The sequence below is a fragment of the Falco biarmicus genome, chromosome 2 (assembly GCF_023638135.1).
Source record: "Falco biarmicus isolate bFalBia1 chromosome 2, bFalBia1.pri, whole genome shotgun sequence".
Classification (NCBI taxonomy): Eukaryota; Metazoa; Chordata; class Aves; order Falconiformes; family Falconidae; genus Falco; species Falco biarmicus.
In genome coordinates, this window is record NC_079289.1 from 1,895,605 (window position 1) to 1,913,102 (window position 17,498).

Below are 17,498 nucleotides of genomic sequence, written 5' to 3' on the forward strand. Positions count from 1 at the left end.
AGCAATTTAGGAGGAAACTCCTTTGGGTTGCTCAGAAGAAGGAAGTGTGAGATGCAGAAGTTTTGCAGGATGACTCAGTTTGGGGACAATGAGTTAAAACACCAGGAGTTCAGCAGAGGTTGCATTTCACATCAGTTCAGCACAACGATTTCATTGCTCGGGAAGCAGGTTGTTGCATGTTGCATCATTGACTGAAGAGTTTATCTGCAAAATCCTACTCCCCCTGCAAGCCCTGGCTTCCAGCTAATTTTTCCTAGCCCAGCAAAATGCTGATTTCTAACCCATTTTCCACCCTTGAAATTCCTGCTTGAATGAAGCATCCTCTGCATCCCGAGTGCATGCCACTGCATTTGCTCATCCTGGCTTTGAGCACCATGCTGCATGTGGGATCTGCAATGGATACATGAAATAATGATTGTGCTCAGTGCTTCTGTCTTCCCAAAGCACTTTCCCAGCTACACGTGGGTGGTGGGAAATGCTTTGGATGCACTAAACTTGCTACTGGGTGCAGGGCACGGTCTTGCAAGAACACCTTCAGGGGTTTGCAGGTCATGCAGCTCAAGTAGAGATATGTAATGTATTTTCACAGGATCCATTGATGCACCACATCTCACTAATCATTTACAGAATGTTTCCCAGGGAGAATGAGTTAAGACTAATTAGCAGCACTAAATAAACTAATAGCTGGAGGAGAAAGGAGATTTCAAGTTGCGCTTTAGTTTTTTTAAGTGTTGAAGATGGTTAAAGCATCTTTAAAGGTGAGGGGTCATTTTCTGGGAGCTGGAGTAAAGCAGCTCATCAATAATAAAGGAGCCGGAGATGGAGCAGCAGCAACGCTGGAGCACTTGGGAAAATGCAATTATGAGAATTGCCTTACGCTCTGCAAACTGCCCTGGTGATTTGCTTAAAGGGAACATCCAAATGCACTTAAATATTTCAAAGATTTCATTGCAGCAGATCTAGTAAGCTAAGCCAAGCAACCTAAGTACTGGGAGGGGGGAGAAAAAACAGCACATCTGATCAGGGGTTTTTAATTCACACCCAGCCAAACATGACATTGCATGGCTGCGATCACCGTTTCTGCCTCCTGGGCTCTCCTGCATCTCACCAATGCCTGCAGTGTTCAAGGGTTCAGCTTCATCTTATTTTCCTTTTGATTAAAAGCAACCTCCTGCAAAAGGCTCATCGGCCGTTGCGTGTTTGGGTGCTCTGCTCCTGGTGTGGTGGCCTTGGGGTGCACCAGCCTCTGGGTGCCAGCCTCAAGGGACTCTGTCTCGGGGGGCTGAGGGCCCCAGCCCCTTATATACTTGAACTTCCCTTGGGCAGCCTGAGAAGTGCTGGAAGGAAGGTGATGGCTGCTTTTCCTCCAGTGCAGACACTGAGCACCCTGTCTGCACGGTGCTGGGGAGCACCTCCTAGGTGGCACCGGCCGTGTCCTGCACCCCAGTCTGTGTGGCTGGATCCTGCGGTGGACTTGTGCCTTGGAGGCTGGCCCAACAGACAGTGCACCAGTGGTGGCTGTGGGCACTGTGTACCCCCTGCACCCCCAGATATACACCACTACATACCCCCATGCACCCCTGGGCACCCCCGATGCACATCCCTGTAACCCTTGTGCAGCCCCCCCTGCACTCTCCCAGTGCACAACCTACACACCGTGAGACCTCCCTTTGCCTCCCCACGCACACCCTGCACCCTCCTGTGCACATCCTTGCACCCCCATGTGCACAACCTGCACCCCCCTGCCGGTAGTATCTGGATGCTACCACCACCCCACCCCCCACCCCCACCCCACCGCCATCTCCCGGTACCCCTCATGCACATCCCCACTCCCCGGTCTGGGCCCACCCCTGCTTTCCTGTGCACCCCCCTGCAACCCCTGTGCACCCCACTGCACCCTCTTGGGCAAACCCCTGTGCACCCCTGACACCAGCTGTGCACCACCCTGTACACCCCCTGCATACCCCCCCGTGCAGACCCCTGCACCTCCCCATACACCTCCTGCCCCCTCCCTGTGGACACACACCCTTGCACACCCCTTGTGCAGCCCGTGCAAATCCCTGCACCCACTGCACCTCCTTTGTGCACACTGCCATGTGCATCCCTGCACCCTGCTATGCACCCTCTACACCCTCCCCGTACAGGCCCTGAACCCCCCTGTGCACCCTCAGTGCAAACCCCTGCACCCATCTCTGCACCTCCCTGTGCACCTCCTTTGCACATCCCTGCAATCCCTGCGCACACCCCTGCACCCCACTTGTGCACCCCCTCTGCAAACCCTGCCCCCTCCCTGCGCTCTCCCTCATGCACTCACCCCTGTACCCCTGTGCACCCCGCTATCCTCCAGTGCACACGCCTGCAACCTCCTTCTGTGCTCCCCGTGCACGCCCCTGTGCAAACCCCTGTGCACCACCTGCACCCTCCCTGTGCACCCCTGCACTGCACCCCCTGCCCCCCGTGCACACCTCTGCACCCCCTGCAACACCCCCCATGCGCCCCCTTCCCCCCTGTGCATACCCCTGTACCCTTCCTGTGCAGCCCCTGTGCACCCTCTGCCCCTCCCTGTGCCCCCCCTGCAACGCCCCCTGCACCCTCCCTGCACCAACCCCTGTGCACCACCCTGCACCGCCCCAGTGCGCCCTCCCTGTGCACCCCCCCTGTGCAACCCCCGTGCACTTCTGTACACCCCCCCTGCACTCTCCCTGTGCGCCCCCCGTGCACCTCACTGGACCTTCCCTGTGCGCCCCCTGCACCTCCCGTGCACCCCCCCCACCTCCCCTGCGCCCCTCCCGCGCACCCCCCTGCCCCCTCCCCGTGCACCCCCTTGCACACCCCATGCACCGCTGCACCCTCCCTGTGCCCCCCCGTGCACCCCCCCGTGCACCCCCTTCACCTCCCCAGAGCCCCCCGCGCCCCCGCGCCCCGCCCCGCCGCCTCCCGCTCTGCCCGGGGCGCCCCCAAGCGGCCGCAGCGGGCACGGGCGCTCCGGGCGGGGGGCATGGGGGCGTGCCCGCCCCGCCTCTCTCTCCTCGCCCGCCACTCTATGGTGGCCGCTCTAGGCGGCTCGGAGGCCTCCGCCGGCGGGGCGGGCCGTTGGCGGGACAAGCGTCCCCTCAGCGGGGCGCTCCCGAGCCGCGCTCCGCCGCCGCCTCTTATTTATTTTTTCTTCCTCCTTTTCCCTTTTTTTTTTAATTTTTTTTTTAATTCTCCCTGAAGTCGCTTCCCCCTCAGCCCCGTCCCCGCCTCCCCCCCACCGCCTCCCTCCCCTCCCCACTCCTCAGGGCCGGGACTCGGGACGCCGCTCGGCGCCCGCCCGCCGCTGCCCGTGAGGAAGAGGCGGTCTCCTCCCCCCCTCCTGCCCCGCTCCTCCCGCCCCGCTCCTCCCGCCGACCGGGACTCGCCCCGAACCGGGTGGGAAACGGTCGCTGCCCGCTCCTCCTCCTCCTCCTCCTCCTCCTCCTCCTGCAGCGGGGGCCGCATCCTGCTGCCGGGGGGAGGGAATTGATGTGGAGACCCAGCGCAGCATCATGCAGCCCCCGCCGAGGAAGGTGAGGGCCCGCCGGGGGAGGCGAGGGGGGGGGCGGCTGAGGGGGGGGATCACTGGGGGGATGGGGAAGCTGGATGCGGGGGGGGAGCGGTGGCGGCAGGTTGGGGCTGCGGGTGGGCTGTGAGGTGGGGGAGTCTGGAGGTGTGTTAGGAGAGGGGAGAGCAAGCGTGAGGAGGGAGGGGGGGTGCGGGGGTGAATTGGGGGCGGTGGGGTCATGGGGAGGGGGGCCCAGCGAGGCGGGTGAGGGGAGGAGGTCTGAGGGGCGGTTGGAAACTGGGGGGGGGGGTGGGGGGTTGCGGGGGTGGCGTGGGTCAGGTGTGGGAGGTGAGCTCTGGCGGCGTGGGGGGGGCGGGGTGCAGCGCTTGGTCGGGGGTGCTGGGCTGGCGGTGGGTGACCCCGTGCCCAGCGGGGGGCTCTCCACAGGGAGGAGCGGTGGCTGGTAGGGCTGGCGGCGGCTCTGTGGCTGCAGGGGGCTTGGCTGCGCGGAGGTGTTGGACAGCCTGTACCGGTTGTGGGGTGCTGCCGGCTGTGTTTTGGGGGCTCGGCTGGGTTCGGGTAACTATGGTGGGTTGATGGCAACAGCGACGGGTTGGTTGTCTTGGAACGGAAGGTCACGGCTGGAGTTGATGCAAGGATGCAGGCTATCCCGGCACGTAACAGCGCGGGTGAACAGGGGCAGCCAAAAATGTGTAACATACGTGTGATGGGAACATCATGCAGCGGGGAGGCTTTTTTGTATCCATGCAGTCCATGGGAATACGGGGTGCTTTGCATTCAGGGGGAGCTGGTGGGGGAAGAGGCGTAAGAAGGAATGTAGATTTGGGAAAAAGGCTCTTTCTAGTGTGGCTTGCTTGTGTGGGCAGGTTGTTATCTGGGAGACCTGAGCTGTGGTGGGGTCTTAAGCTACGTGTAAGTACTGATACCTGGAGATTTATTGGTTAGTGATTTTGAGGGTTGTATGCAATGGTCGGTGTGTGTGGGGAATGGGGGAGCTAGAGATGGTGAAGCGAGTCTCGGGATGGAGAGGCTGCTCCTTTACAGGCACCGTGGAAGGGAGTTTTGTGGTTTTGAGATTTGTGCGTGTTACATACATATTCTTTGCGATGCTGCCTGATTAGGGTGGTTTGGGCTGTAATCATTTACAGCCTGATTATCATAGCTCGCTGTAGATGTTTGAGATTTCATATGTGATGTTGAGATTTGTCAGTGAGGAGAGGGAGTTTGCAGGGGTTTGCCAGGTGGAGAACTGTATAATAGTGGTTAGGAGAGATTGGGAGGGGAGGAAGACTTGTGAGGGAGCGTAACAGAAATCCCTTGTCATCCCCTGGGCTCCCCAGTAGCCCTGGCAGGCAGCTGCAATGAAGATCTCTCCTTGGCTCATTCCTGCTTCTCGACCTCTTGTTTTGCGGGTGGACTCTGCTTTTGTTAAACAGTTCTTATTTCTATTTTAGTTTACGTTTGGTGGCTTATTTATATTACATGTATGTCATTCTTTGCCTATATTATTTCATTTAGGATTATTTCCATTACATGGGTCATCTTGTGTGGGTTTGTTTATTTTGAGTAGGGTTTTTTTTTTATATATGGATAAAAACGAAAATGCTGAAAGTTCATGTTAAAAATAGACGCTTTTTCTGCTTAAAGTCAGGGGCATACATGGTGTTTTTTTTCTTTTTCCTGTGTGAAAAACTTGTCTTTACATAATGTTGTCATTAAAAGGGTGTTTGTTGCTGGGGGTTTGTTTTCAGTGGTAAAATTGAGGAGGCTTTTGCTAGCTGATGAGATGTAGGGGTTTTTTGGGTTTGCTTTTTTTTTTTTTGCCTGGCTAGCAAAGAGAGAGATCTGTGTTGTCTTTCTCTCGGAATTTTTCATCTGCTTCCCCCCTTACAGAAACTAGCATTTCTGTCCTCATGAATGCATAATGTCTTCAGATATGCTGGTGATCATTTTTTAGGCCGATACATGGATTCCCTGTGATCACTAGAGGGCTTAAATGCCAAGACCTCTTGTTTTATAAGAACAAAACAACCCCAAGGTTCCCTTCCAAAATCAAATCATTCCTGCTACCTGTGTCAGTGGTGCTATCTGCCAGTTATCAAGTAGGTTACCAAAGTGTTGAAATTTCAGCTTCATGATCACAAAGGAAAATTACACCAATACTAAAAGCATAAGGCCAACCTTCTGAAGCCTTTTATAGAGGGCTCTTTTAATCTGATGCATAATCAAAAAACAACTTGATTTTTAAATTGTCTTTAAATGATAGCAACTGTAGGATGGTCTAATAAATTTCAAAATTGTGTGACTTGCACTGAAGTGCTAAATGTATACGCTGTAATTTTTTTTTTTTTTTTTTTTCCACTAGTGGCCTGCTGCTTCTTTTCTTGGTAGGCAACACCCATTTGTTGCACACAAACTACCCTCCCAGGTTTTGGAGTAAAATTTTACTTAATTATTGAGCATAAGCATGAGATTCTTGTTGTGTGCAGTGTAAGCCTGCTGGGGTGACAGCACTTACTGAAATAAGTGTTATGAATGTAGCGTAGGGTTAAACTGCACTCTTAACCTGGTGTTTGACTTTTCCAGAAATGTGCAATTTCAAAATAAATGAAGGACATGAATTGTTTTTTTTTTCTTGTTGAAATTTGACTTAAACTCTACAGAAAATGTGTTGTCTGTGGTTTTTTGTAGGTGAAAGTTACACAAGAGCTAAAAAACATTCAGGTTGAGCAGATGACAAAACTTCAGGCCAAGCATCAGGCAGAATGTGAGCTACTTGAAGATATCAGGTAAGGTTACAGAAAATGCTACCAAAATTCCTTTAAGGTCCACTTTTTTGGAAGAATGTTTGAGTTACAAAACTTCAGGAACTGACGATGGAATTTCCTCCTTGGATTTCCTGCTTTTAGGCTGTTAAAAGTTTTGACACAGCTGGAAATTATAACTGGAGCTAACACAATGCAAACCATTTTTTCTTTTCTTCAATGGGGGAAATGTTAAAAAAAGAAAAAAAGAATTCACAAACAACATACAAAAAGCACTGGTCTTTTCAGCAGTATTTCTCCATATGATAAACTAAGACTTTGATTTACCAGTTGTAAGAGGCTGCTAAAATTACTAAAATATTTTAAAACCACTGATGATTTGTATCTCACTAGAGATCGCTTTGAACAGCACTTTTAAATAGATTGTATTTTTTACCAGAAACTTATAAGAAGATACTTGCCATTTATGGTTTAAAACTCTGTACAGGTTAAGATCATTAGGGAAAATCTACATGGCATCATGTGAGGGGTTTATTATTAATTTAACCTCATGTGATTGCTTGTCTTGAAGTTAAGTTTGCTTTTAATGAAATATTGTGGTACTGGGTACCTGGTGTTATATGGAGGATTAATCATTCCATTTGCAGAGGATCAATTTCTAGAATGGTTCTTCTGTAAAATATTCAGCAGTAAGTCCACTGCTGTCCTGCTCTTTTTGGCAGTGCATAGTCTACCCATTAATTATTTAAATGAGATTTCTTGCTTTATATTTGAATATAAAATGCAAATGTCTTAACTCTGACAGGTGACGTACTGTTTGTCTTCTGTGGGTGTTGAAACACTTTTTTGTATGGGAAAGATCAGAGCCTTCATTTCCTTAGATTAAAATCAGTGGCTGTGCAGCGTTTAACTAGCAAATGCTGAGTAATAAGTAATAGACTGATCCAAGAAATTTGTTCCCCATAGACAGAAACTTAGGTTTTGAACGTCTAGGCCAGGTACTGCTGCTCTCGTCCAAGTCTTGTTAGCATTTCCTATTTTTCAGGAGCTTATAATCACTTCAGTCTGTATTCTGCTGAAAGATGTCATAAGCATTATTAGCCTGTGGATACAAACCCAGGAAAACAGCTGAAAATGCCAACTTAAAATATTTTTCTCTAATGTGATTTAATTTCTACCATCAATTTAATTTTTAAATTTTAATGTTACGCATTAAGAAACCAGGTTAATGTATTTAATTCAGAAACATGGTTGTAGTCAGTGTTGAGCGTTGTTGTTGCAAGCAGTCTGCGTTTGCAGAATCACTGTGTGGATTTACAGATTAAACATTCTTTAAACATGGAATGATGTGATAGGATATGACAGCTTGATCATGTCAATAATTTGTTCAAATATCGGAGAACAGAATAAGAGAGAACCAGAGAATTCTTGCTTGTAAGCGTTTGCTGACACCCCCCAGCCCCCTCCCTGATCTTGCTTTGTGGCGCAGAAGCCTTTTAATTCCACCTAGCTGTGAAGAGGGAACTGGACTTTGGAGACCTGGTAGTCTTGATACTGCGCCAGTCAGTGTGGAACACTTGTGTGAGAAGTTGGGTGTCAACCTCATCATCCCATTACTTGTGTTTTTATGACCGTATTCAGGATACGCAGCCACCGTGATTCCGGAGTGTTCCAGATAGCAGTGCTCACTGGAACCATGTGCAGGATCTTTTTGTCTCCGGAATGAAGAATTATTTTTATAGAAAGCACCCTGCTGTTACTAAAAAGTGCTAAATTTTAACCGAATGCTGGTTGTTTATCAAGACTTGAGAGAGTTTGGGTCCTTTTGTAGTGCCGTTGGAGCTTTCAGGCACTGCAAGAGCACAAGTTTGTACTCTTGTATTGTGGTGCTCTGAATTCTACAGACTTAACTGCTGCAGTGGCAACAAGAAACTGAATATGTGGCTTGCAAGCTAGTGATTAAGAATTCATATTTTAAAATGTTATATTATTGCAAATAATTACTGCATTTGTTAGCGTATAAATGCAAGCATTCAAATCACATAGGCAATACTTATAAACGATAGTATTTGTATAGGATTTAAAACCCTTAATTACATTTTTTATATCATTTCAGTTCAGTTTTGTATACAACTGAAAAGAAGCAATACAAGGGAAAGATCAGAAAGATCTCTTACAAGTTCTAGCAGAATACATCCATTGTCTAGTATACTAGCAGATGATTTTTGGCAGCCTACCAGATCATAAGCATACTTGCCATTCCAATAGCTTTTGATATCTTTATGCAAAACTGAGCGTGGCTTTAGATGTTTTTAGTTTGAAGACTTAAACTATGTCATTTGGAGAGAATGAAGACTGAACTACTGTTTATTCTGAACAGGATTCTTTTTGGTCAGGGCTTAGGCATATAGGTGTAACTGCCTTTTCTTTAGCCCCTCTACAGATCTCCTTGAGGGCTGTACCTAAACAAAACCACTGTGTTTATTTGAATTTAAAATATGTCGTCTTTCTGAGTGGTAATACAGTGTTTTGTATGCAAGGATGTAGATTCAGATCCTGGAGGCTGGGAAGAAAAGGCAACACAGAATCATAGAATTATTTAGGTTGGAAAAGACCTTGAAGGTCATCAAGTCCAACTGTTAAACATATTTTGCTTGTGGAAAATGTACCTGGGACTTGACAGAACTGTGTGCTGGTAGTTGAGTGGAAAGATTTACTGGTGGTTGGGCAACTGTTGGCACAATCTTAAATTCTAGTACATAAAAAAAAAAAATTAAAAAGTGTCCATTGCAGTCTTAAAAATTGTGTTGTGTTTTTCTTCCCTGTGGAGGTTTAGGAGCAGTAAAGTGGAAGTATCATTTCATGACTTGACAAGACTATACTAAGTGTTTTGAAATGTGTTAGCAAATAGGTTTAAAAATACATTTCTGTGTTTATAATCTCTATTTGGCTCTTCATGTTACATTTCTTCATACTTAGTGACTGGGGAATTTGTGGAACAAGTGATTCAGGATGCTTTTAGGATCATTGGCTCAGTTTTAGGCATGACATATGTTTATCTTCTCTAGCTCACTAAAGCTACCATATCCTTTCATGTGGTAGATCTGTGCTGGCATTACTATAAAAAGATTGTCTTTCTGCAACTGTGATGGAGAAAGATTTTTTTCCCCCTGAAAGGTAAATGTAGGTTTTGTTGCTGTGAACCAGAAATCCTTCAAAGTTTCTCTATGGCTAGAAGTACTTCTTCACTCTACCTGCACCTGGATGGTTTTAGGCAGCAAGTTAGTTTTTTTTCTGGGGACCAACTGAGTTATAAATGGCTAAATTTATCAGAGGTGTTGGGAATTTTCATAAATTTTATTTTGGTTTAAAGATTGCCTTATTTGATCGGTGGTAGTAAATAAGTCACATGTAGTAGCCTGAAATTGTCCTTAGTTTGCTGAGACGTAGGCATAGTTTCCTCTTGTGTGTGTGCAAAATTGTATAATCCACATTTTACTTCAACTTGGTATTTCTGTAATGTGTCTGTATGCTATAGACTTTATAAATGTGTTAGGGGATAGTTGCTTTACCTTGAACACTATCTCAAGGCCTGCTTTTCAAAAGAACTTTCTATGCCTTTGCAGTTTTTGTTAATGTATTCAAAAATGTCTTTTTTAACACTTCTTCGCTTTCATGTTTTGCCAGAGAGAATGAGGTTGTGGTTACGTGGCTGTTTTAATCTGTTCTAAAGTCTGGACTGCTACTGAAGGGCCAGCTCCTTTTGCCAACTATTTCTGCTGTCTCCCTGTAGGAGCACCATGATGGGGGAGCCATGGGGATTAGGGAACTCACCCACCTGAAATCAAACCTTACCTGACTTGTCTCCCAAAAAGGTGTAATTTTTGGATAAAATCCATTCCCTGATCCAGCTTGTTGCGTGGCTGCACAAGTGCCGCTGCTAGCGTGAGAGGTAGGAGGAGTGAGTACCTGAGGAAGGAGAGGGAAAGCAAGGCTGTGCAGTAGCAGGCCAGGTTCACGCAGGCTTAAAGTCACTGTGTACCTGCAGCCTGATGCTCCTGTAGAAGGCACAGCTGCTGCATTCTGAACTACAGAGCTGGAAAGGCCAGGTCGTTTCAGCCTTAGCTGATTTTTCCTGTCTGGATATATTGATCCTGTGTTGTTTCATCGTTTTAAGTCAGTTGCCTGTACAGTGTATTGAAAATAGATGTGAAGATTGCATGATTTCTGGTAGAGGTGAAATAGCAATACAGGCCTTCCATTTGTTGAGTCCTGAATTCAGTATTTCATTGCTTCAACTAAATAAAAAGTGTAAAAGGAATTCTCAGAGTCACAGGCTCATAATCTTTGTGTGCTCATGATACGGATGCAGATACATGTACAGATACTTCCTTCTCTTTCTTTCTCTTTTCTGTCCTTGTGGTTTCTCCCTCCTTATTATTTAAAATACCTTCTCATTGTTCAGTTAGCATATAAACCAGTGCAATGTATCCTAGAAATTCATTCAACGTTTGTTTTTGTAAAGCTACATTCTCCTCTCGCTCTTTCTGTGTTATTCACCTTTCTCCTGCTGCTGTCTTGCCTTTCTGTGGTATTTTCTCTCTTCCGTCCTCTCCGCCAAAGCTCTGCCCTCTGAAGATTGCTTCTTCCTGCCAGTTTGTCAAGTTACTGTTTTTTTCTTCCCACATACTTGGTCTCTTTCCTAGTCCTTTCTTTATCTAATTCTGAGCTTGTGGATTTTAGTTAGTTCTTGGGCATCACCTCTATTTCTGAGTTGCTTTTGTATTTTGTGTTCAGCATCACTGCTTACACCTGCTAGGTTTGTTAAGCCTCTGTGTTTACTTGCTAAGGGGGGAGATTTTCTTGTGGGTCTTCCTTAACAGTCTGAGCCCTATCTGGTCTCAGATGCTGGTGCCCTGTCAGCTGGGCTGTCCCTTGCTTCTGCTTCACAGAGATGTAGCAGGTTAGATGTGGAGTATGTGCGTGAGGGAAGCAGGAACTTACAGGGGATTTGGGTGTATGTGCCCAGTATGAGGACAGAGTGCTGCTTCAACTTCTGTAACTTGGTGTCTCATTCCTGTCATAACAAGCCTGAGTGAACAGTACAGATGTTTAAAAAAAAAAAGTAGAAGTATGAATGGATACGTATCTGTAGATAGCTAGTTGCTGCTAGTTTTAACATGTCATGTTATGTATTGAATTATGCTCCACTTTAATAAAGTTGCATGTAAGCTTTTGCTATGAATATACTTTGTACTCTCTGGTGTAATTTGACTATGCTTCTGTAATCTCACTGATTATGTTGGTAGGTTCATGATAAGGTTTATGCGACTTTGGCTGTGAGTCAAGCTACTGAAGTAGAAACTAGCTGCAGTTCCAATTTTTAATACAGCAAATCCAATATAGTAGCTACAACGCAGATCACTTAACAAGTATTGTGTTAGGGAAAGGTCTTGTCACGGTGTGGATAGCACTGCAGGATAAGTAACTGGAAAAGAAAACTGTAAAAGAATATGGCTATATACACGTAAAAATATATATATGTTAGGATGCCATAAGAGATTTGGAGAAATTGTAAGAAAGCTTTACTTTACCTGTCTTCAGGCAAAGTGGTAGTGACTTTACCTCTCTTCCTGTTCTTTCTGGTCTCCAGCTGCAGGGAACACAATTTGTTTGGATGTTCTTTAACCCTGTATTGGGCTCCAGAGCATGTTTGGCTCTGGCTAGTGGGTATCTGATAAGGCCTTTTTTTTAAAACAAGACGAATCCTTTCTCTTCATGAGGAGGTAATCTTTTTTCCTTTATACTCCGAGGTTTGCCCTTCACTGCCACCATTCCTTTTTCCTTCAAGGTCATTCACTTTCTTCAGCAGATGTAATGCTTGCCTCTGGTGTTTGTGGCTTTATTTAAGTAGGAGCAGAGTGATTTTCTGTGCTTACACGTTCTGAAATCTGCAACCTGCCGAAATGGGAAACAGCAGAAGAATTAGAAAAGCTCATGAAAACTATATACACAATATTGTTTTAGTGTGGGTTTGAGTCACACTTGAAAAGGTTTTACTTGTGTGACTAGTAGATCTAGAAGCTTTTTTTTTTTTTGCTTTAAAGCTTGCAATTTTCTTAGGAGTTGACGACATCTCTTTCCTCTTGGGTTGGTCTTTCTCACAACTAGTGAGTATCGAGAGTTCATTTTTATTTTTCCCAAGCTCTGTTAATTAGTTGAGGACACACAGCATATTTCTTTGCTATAACACTAAATATGCAGAAATTTCAGCAGTTTTTGAGAAAAATTGGTGGTGTTACTTCTGAATAAAATTCCGTATAAAGATACCACAGAATCTGTGGTCTGGGCACGTTACCTATAATTAGGCAGTCCTTTAATGAGATGCTCACATTCTTGGTGGAATTAAAATCTGGTGATGTTTTAACTGGAACTGTTTGAGGGAAGCTTGGAATGTACTTTAAAAAACTGTTACCTACTGGGTGTGGAAGTCCAGGGTTTGAGCAAAGCAAAAAAAAAAAGTTTCAGTATAACAGCCACAGTGTAATGATGTAGGCCTGTCTTGGCACAGGGAAATTGAGAAATGGACCAAACTCCTCCATCATTTATTTTTTTTCTAATCCCTGACACACAAAAAGTAAGGATCTCCTGTTTCAACATTTCTAAGTAGTTTTTTAGGGTTTGGTTAATTGATGAAGGGTAAATTGTCAAAAGAGGTTTCTTCGTTTTTGTTTTTTTTTTTTTTTTTTTTTGCAGCAGAAGTAATAGCGCAAGAAAAACAACAAACCACTTCTCACATCAGAAAGAAAATTAATTTTTTTTCCCCTCTCCATTTTAACTTTAAGGTTTGCACTTGAATGAGCTTTTGTTTATTAAAGCAATTCCAACACATGCTGTGGAAGCCTGACTTTTAAGGGCTTGTGTTTTTATTAGAAGCTTTCAGGAGAGTTCAGGCTTGTTACATGAGTTGCTGAGCACTGTGCCTTAGCATGCATTTGTCTTGGAAGACAGTAGAAAGAGGATTCTGGTTCTAAGTACAACACATGCATTCTTTGCCAAAGGTTGCATTTGCAGTTTTGCCTTGATGCCCCCTTTTACAGAAATAACTCTTTAGCTTGCAGAAAGTTCTGTAGGTTTGGCTTTTTCAGAATTTTACCTGTGTATGGCCTTTCCTGGAGCTGGCTATTGTTTTTCACCATAATGTTATTTGGCAGAGTTCTAGAAAAGCAGCAGTTGAGCTGCAGTTCTGTGAAGTTGTCTTTGTTACACATTTTTTATGGTGCCAATTGCAAGGTTACAATCAACTAAGTTAGGTATGTATATGGTACAGGATAATTTTAAAGGAACAAAAAGCATTCCCTTTGATCTACTTGATCAAACCCAAGCCTGGTCCTGTGGGGAAGGCTTTCCCTTTGAGGCTCTAAGTATTTTTAATTCCAACTCTTTACTTCCAAAACGCTGTATGTAAGGGGAATTGAAGATGTTCAGAACATCCCACAAATGCCGTAATAAGCTGTATTGGAAAGAGGAAGAGCATTCTTAGCATTCCAGACACAATTAGTGTAGCCTGGCTTAATTTCCTATGGTGGTGTGTTTTATTTGTTTCATCTTGTTTGATGGGAAAAGGTTTATTTCGCAGGTTTTGCATCCTTTGCCAGTAGTGCCTTTAGCATCTTTTGCAGACAATGCTTTTGGCCTTTTTAGCATAACCTACGCAAAGACTCTTGTAAACACTACCTGCTGTGGCTTGGGATATGGAGGCTATTGATGGAGGGTACTCCACCCTCCTCATCCAGCTTCGTGGCTGAAGACGTAATTTTTTTCTTCCCCTCGCCTCCTTGCCAGCCTTCTGATTCCTCTGGAAGTTATTCTAGACGTTCACAGGGGAACATGGAGATGGGCATCCGCTAGTGAAACTGATTTCAAGTTAGTCCAGTTTATGGTCTGTTACATTGTCTGTCTTGCAGGCACAGATTCTCGTCTCTTGCCTCTGCAAGAAGGGTGTGGTGAATAGCAGGAGACAGTATTACACCACCAGACCTGGCTTCGCTGAAGGGTGTTTGACTGTGTGTCAAGCTGGCTTAAAACAAGTGCAATTTTTGTCATGCTGAAAATACCCACTAGCACATTGTGAACGCTGATTCTTGGCCAGTGCCGATGTTTGTGCCCCAGGACTGGGGTAATCAGAAGGTAGAACCTTGTCGATAGTCCCTAGTGCATGTGGTGTTGCAACTTGGTGTTTCTAAGGCACAATAATGGTAAAAAAAGGTGCCTCTGTTCTTTAGAAGCTGACATGACTTGGAGAATGGGATAGTTGTTGTGGTACCTGAAGTGGTTTTTGTGTTTTTATTAGAAGTTATAATTGAGACCTGCCTGTATTTACAGCTCATAAAGGCTGGTTGAACTAATATAAACAGATGCTGAAGACTTTAAGAAATGTACAGAATTTACGTTATAGACCTCTTTACATTACAACCTATAACTTATGTTATAGACCTGTTTGGCCAGTCTTCTGATGGTGCATTGTGTGAATTTCCTTTTAATGTTTGAGTTTCTGCATTTGGGTCAAGTATGGCTTTGGAATTGAAAGAGGATGGTTGGTCTTATCTCCCATCGGGAGACCTTGAAACCCTTGTGCCTTTTCAATGCTACTGAGTGGGAAGCTTGTCCTGAAAAAAAGAGGGAAATGATATTATCAGATCATACCTCATATAAATTCATAGGGGAAGCAAGAGGTAAAAAGAATACTGTGTGGGTTTTGGAGTTTTGTTTCGGTTGTCGTCCCCACCCCCCCACCCCCCCCCCCCCCCCCCCCCCCGATAGGGTCCAAAGTAGCGTGGTTATCCTGACTGCAGCAAGCTTAGTACCATGTTACTTTGCTTGCCATCCCCAGCTGGTCAGTGAGATCAGCTTCTCCTGCTCCAGTGGGCTTTCAGCCTTGCATTGTTAGTTGCAAATTGGTGATTTTAGTTGTCCAAAACTGTGCTTTTTAGTCTTAGTAAAGTCAGTGAGCTTGTTTAATCTTCTTAGTCGCTTACTGCAGTATGAAAGCACATAAAAAGGTGTTCTGCATTCATATTTTTAAAAATGGGCTGTAAAAAAAGGGCAAAACCTAGTAAAACCAAAGCTATTCAGTCAAGTATTTGCAGTAAATGAAATTGGTTTATAATATCTCAAAGTAGTGCTTTTCTGTTTGTTTTTTATAGTAGGTTTTAAAATTTTAATAATGTTTTTCCAAAATGCTTTGTAGGAACATGTTAAGTTAGAGGCTTTGTATTGAATTAATGTTTGTAAGTGTTCGGTTGTGTTTATTTCTGAAATAAACACAGTATTTCCAGTTAATACTTGAGGAAAGAAAGTAAAACTAACTAAAAAAAAAATAAATATTGAAATCTAGTGGTTGTTTTTTCCCTGTGTACTATTGAAGCATGTAGATTCGATTCTTAGATTTTTAAAGTTTTTTAATGTTCAGAGATGTTCTTGCAAGAGTCTTTTGAGTTACTTTTAAGTATTCCTTTCTTTGTGCCTGTGAGAATGCGGTTAGGTCCAATCTACAGTGACTCCAAGAAGGTTGTTCACAGACATCTCTGTCCTGTGCTTTCTCCGGCAAGCATCCTTTTAATGAGAAAGACAAAATGCGTTGGTGTCTAATTTTATGAGAAGAGCTCAGCCATGCAGAAGACTTTTGAAGATTTATAGTTGTAAAGCCACTAAGTATAGTTATTTCTAGCTTTTGTGCCAGATGCGAGCCAGTGTAAGTAAAGAAAATTTTGGCACTTGTGACCGCGTTTGAATACATACAATACTGAGCATAAATAAGTTGGGGTTTTTTTTGGCTCCGCTATATTCTGCGTGCATATTTGAAGGGGAGAAAAAAAAAGGGAGGATGCAAAAAACCCAAACAAACCACAATTTTTATTGAGGGCATGATACTCTAATGTGATCTCTGATCGAAAGTGCTCTTAAAGGTGTTTGAATATAAGAATAAATTAATTTGTGTATTTTGTGAGACATTCCTGGCAATATTTGAAAAGGCTAGAAATTTGAGAAATTAATTTAAATTATTTTCTAAAGGTATAGAAGGTGGAAATACTTTGGTTTTAATTCAGAGTTTGAAAATGACAGCGATCAGGGCCTGATTTTTAAAAAAAAAAAATGAAAGAAATCTGTCGAAACATTTCTCAGACTTTCAACAGCACAGTACAATAGTTCTGTTCCCTTGACGTAATGTTTCAAGATAGAAATTCACTCTTACCATATGTCAGGCTGCTGAATTTCTGTTAATGTTTGATCTAAAAATCCATGTCTGTCCATCCTAAAACCAGGCAGAGACAGAGAGGCTGAAATGACTTTTGAATTTTAAAAAAATGCAGGAAAGCAATAACAGGCAGCATTGTGCTGTCTTGATTTCCAGCAGCTGCTTTTCATACTGTCCTTGTCTACCCAGCCTGGTTTTAGCCTGTCTTATCTCTAGGTGTATTTTGCTCGTTTTAAGCTGTGTTGCCACTAGTGGAAAAGGTCATAGATGGCAGGGGCTTTACATGTTATTTTAATGTGCTTGTTGGTTATGAAGTTTTCTTTCATGTTAATTGATTTTGTGTGATTGGTTCTAATTATGCTATCTAAGCTGAAAGAGGACAAGTAGATACAGCTGCCTAGTAACACCTGGTTAGAAATAGGTCCTGCTTTTGAATTTCCTCTTTCTCTTCTCATTGTTCCCCTCTTCTTAACGCTGTTAGTCCACATAGTTGCTTGAGAGACACAGTGCACAGGTAAGGTGTTCACATTTTCTGTACAAGATCTGCAACAGTATATATGTGTTTGTACGGTTGGGGGAAACCAAGCCATTTCTGGGAATGCTGGTATTACTTTCAGTATTCAGCTCCATCTAAATTGCAAGAAGGCAAAGAAACAAATTGAGAGGAACATCACAAGGTGATGTTTGTTGTTCTGTTTTTTTTAATTTGAGTCACAGCAAAGCCCAGACCTTTGAATTGTAATAAATTTATTTCACCAGCCCCTGTGGTATTGGTGTAGGGTAATAAACTTAAGTTAATTCACTATACCAGCAATACCAGAATACGCATGTGCTCCTTAAAAATAGATACACCTTGAGGGTATCTCCCCAGGGCTGTCTAACCAGTAAGAATTCCAAACTCTGCCACACCTTTGTTCTGTGAGGCACGTAT

The 17,498-nt window shown here is 44.3% G+C and overlaps 1 protein-coding gene across 3 annotated transcripts in view; it reads left to right on the forward strand.

Moving 5' to 3' along the window:
- Window positions 1-3,296: 3,296 nt before the first annotated feature.
- The window catches only part of FCHSD2 (FCH and double SH3 domains 2), a 163,538-nt gene continuing 149,336 nt past the window's right edge, over window positions 3,297-17,498 (forward strand). The window contains exons 1-2 of one of the 3 annotated variants that reach the window (XM_056327911.1): window positions 3,297-3,548; window positions 6,236-6,333. In XM_056327911.1, the coding sequence (XP_056183886.1) occupies window positions 3,528-3,548; window positions 6,236-6,333 (119 nt within the window). In that variant the 5' untranslated portion in view covers window positions 3,297-3,527. Of the gene's footprint in view, window positions 3,549-4,072; window positions 4,112-4,181; window positions 4,457-6,235; window positions 6,334-17,498 lie in introns of those variants that run through there. The other 2 variants (XM_056327913.1, XM_056327910.1) reach the window with 2 other exon arrangements.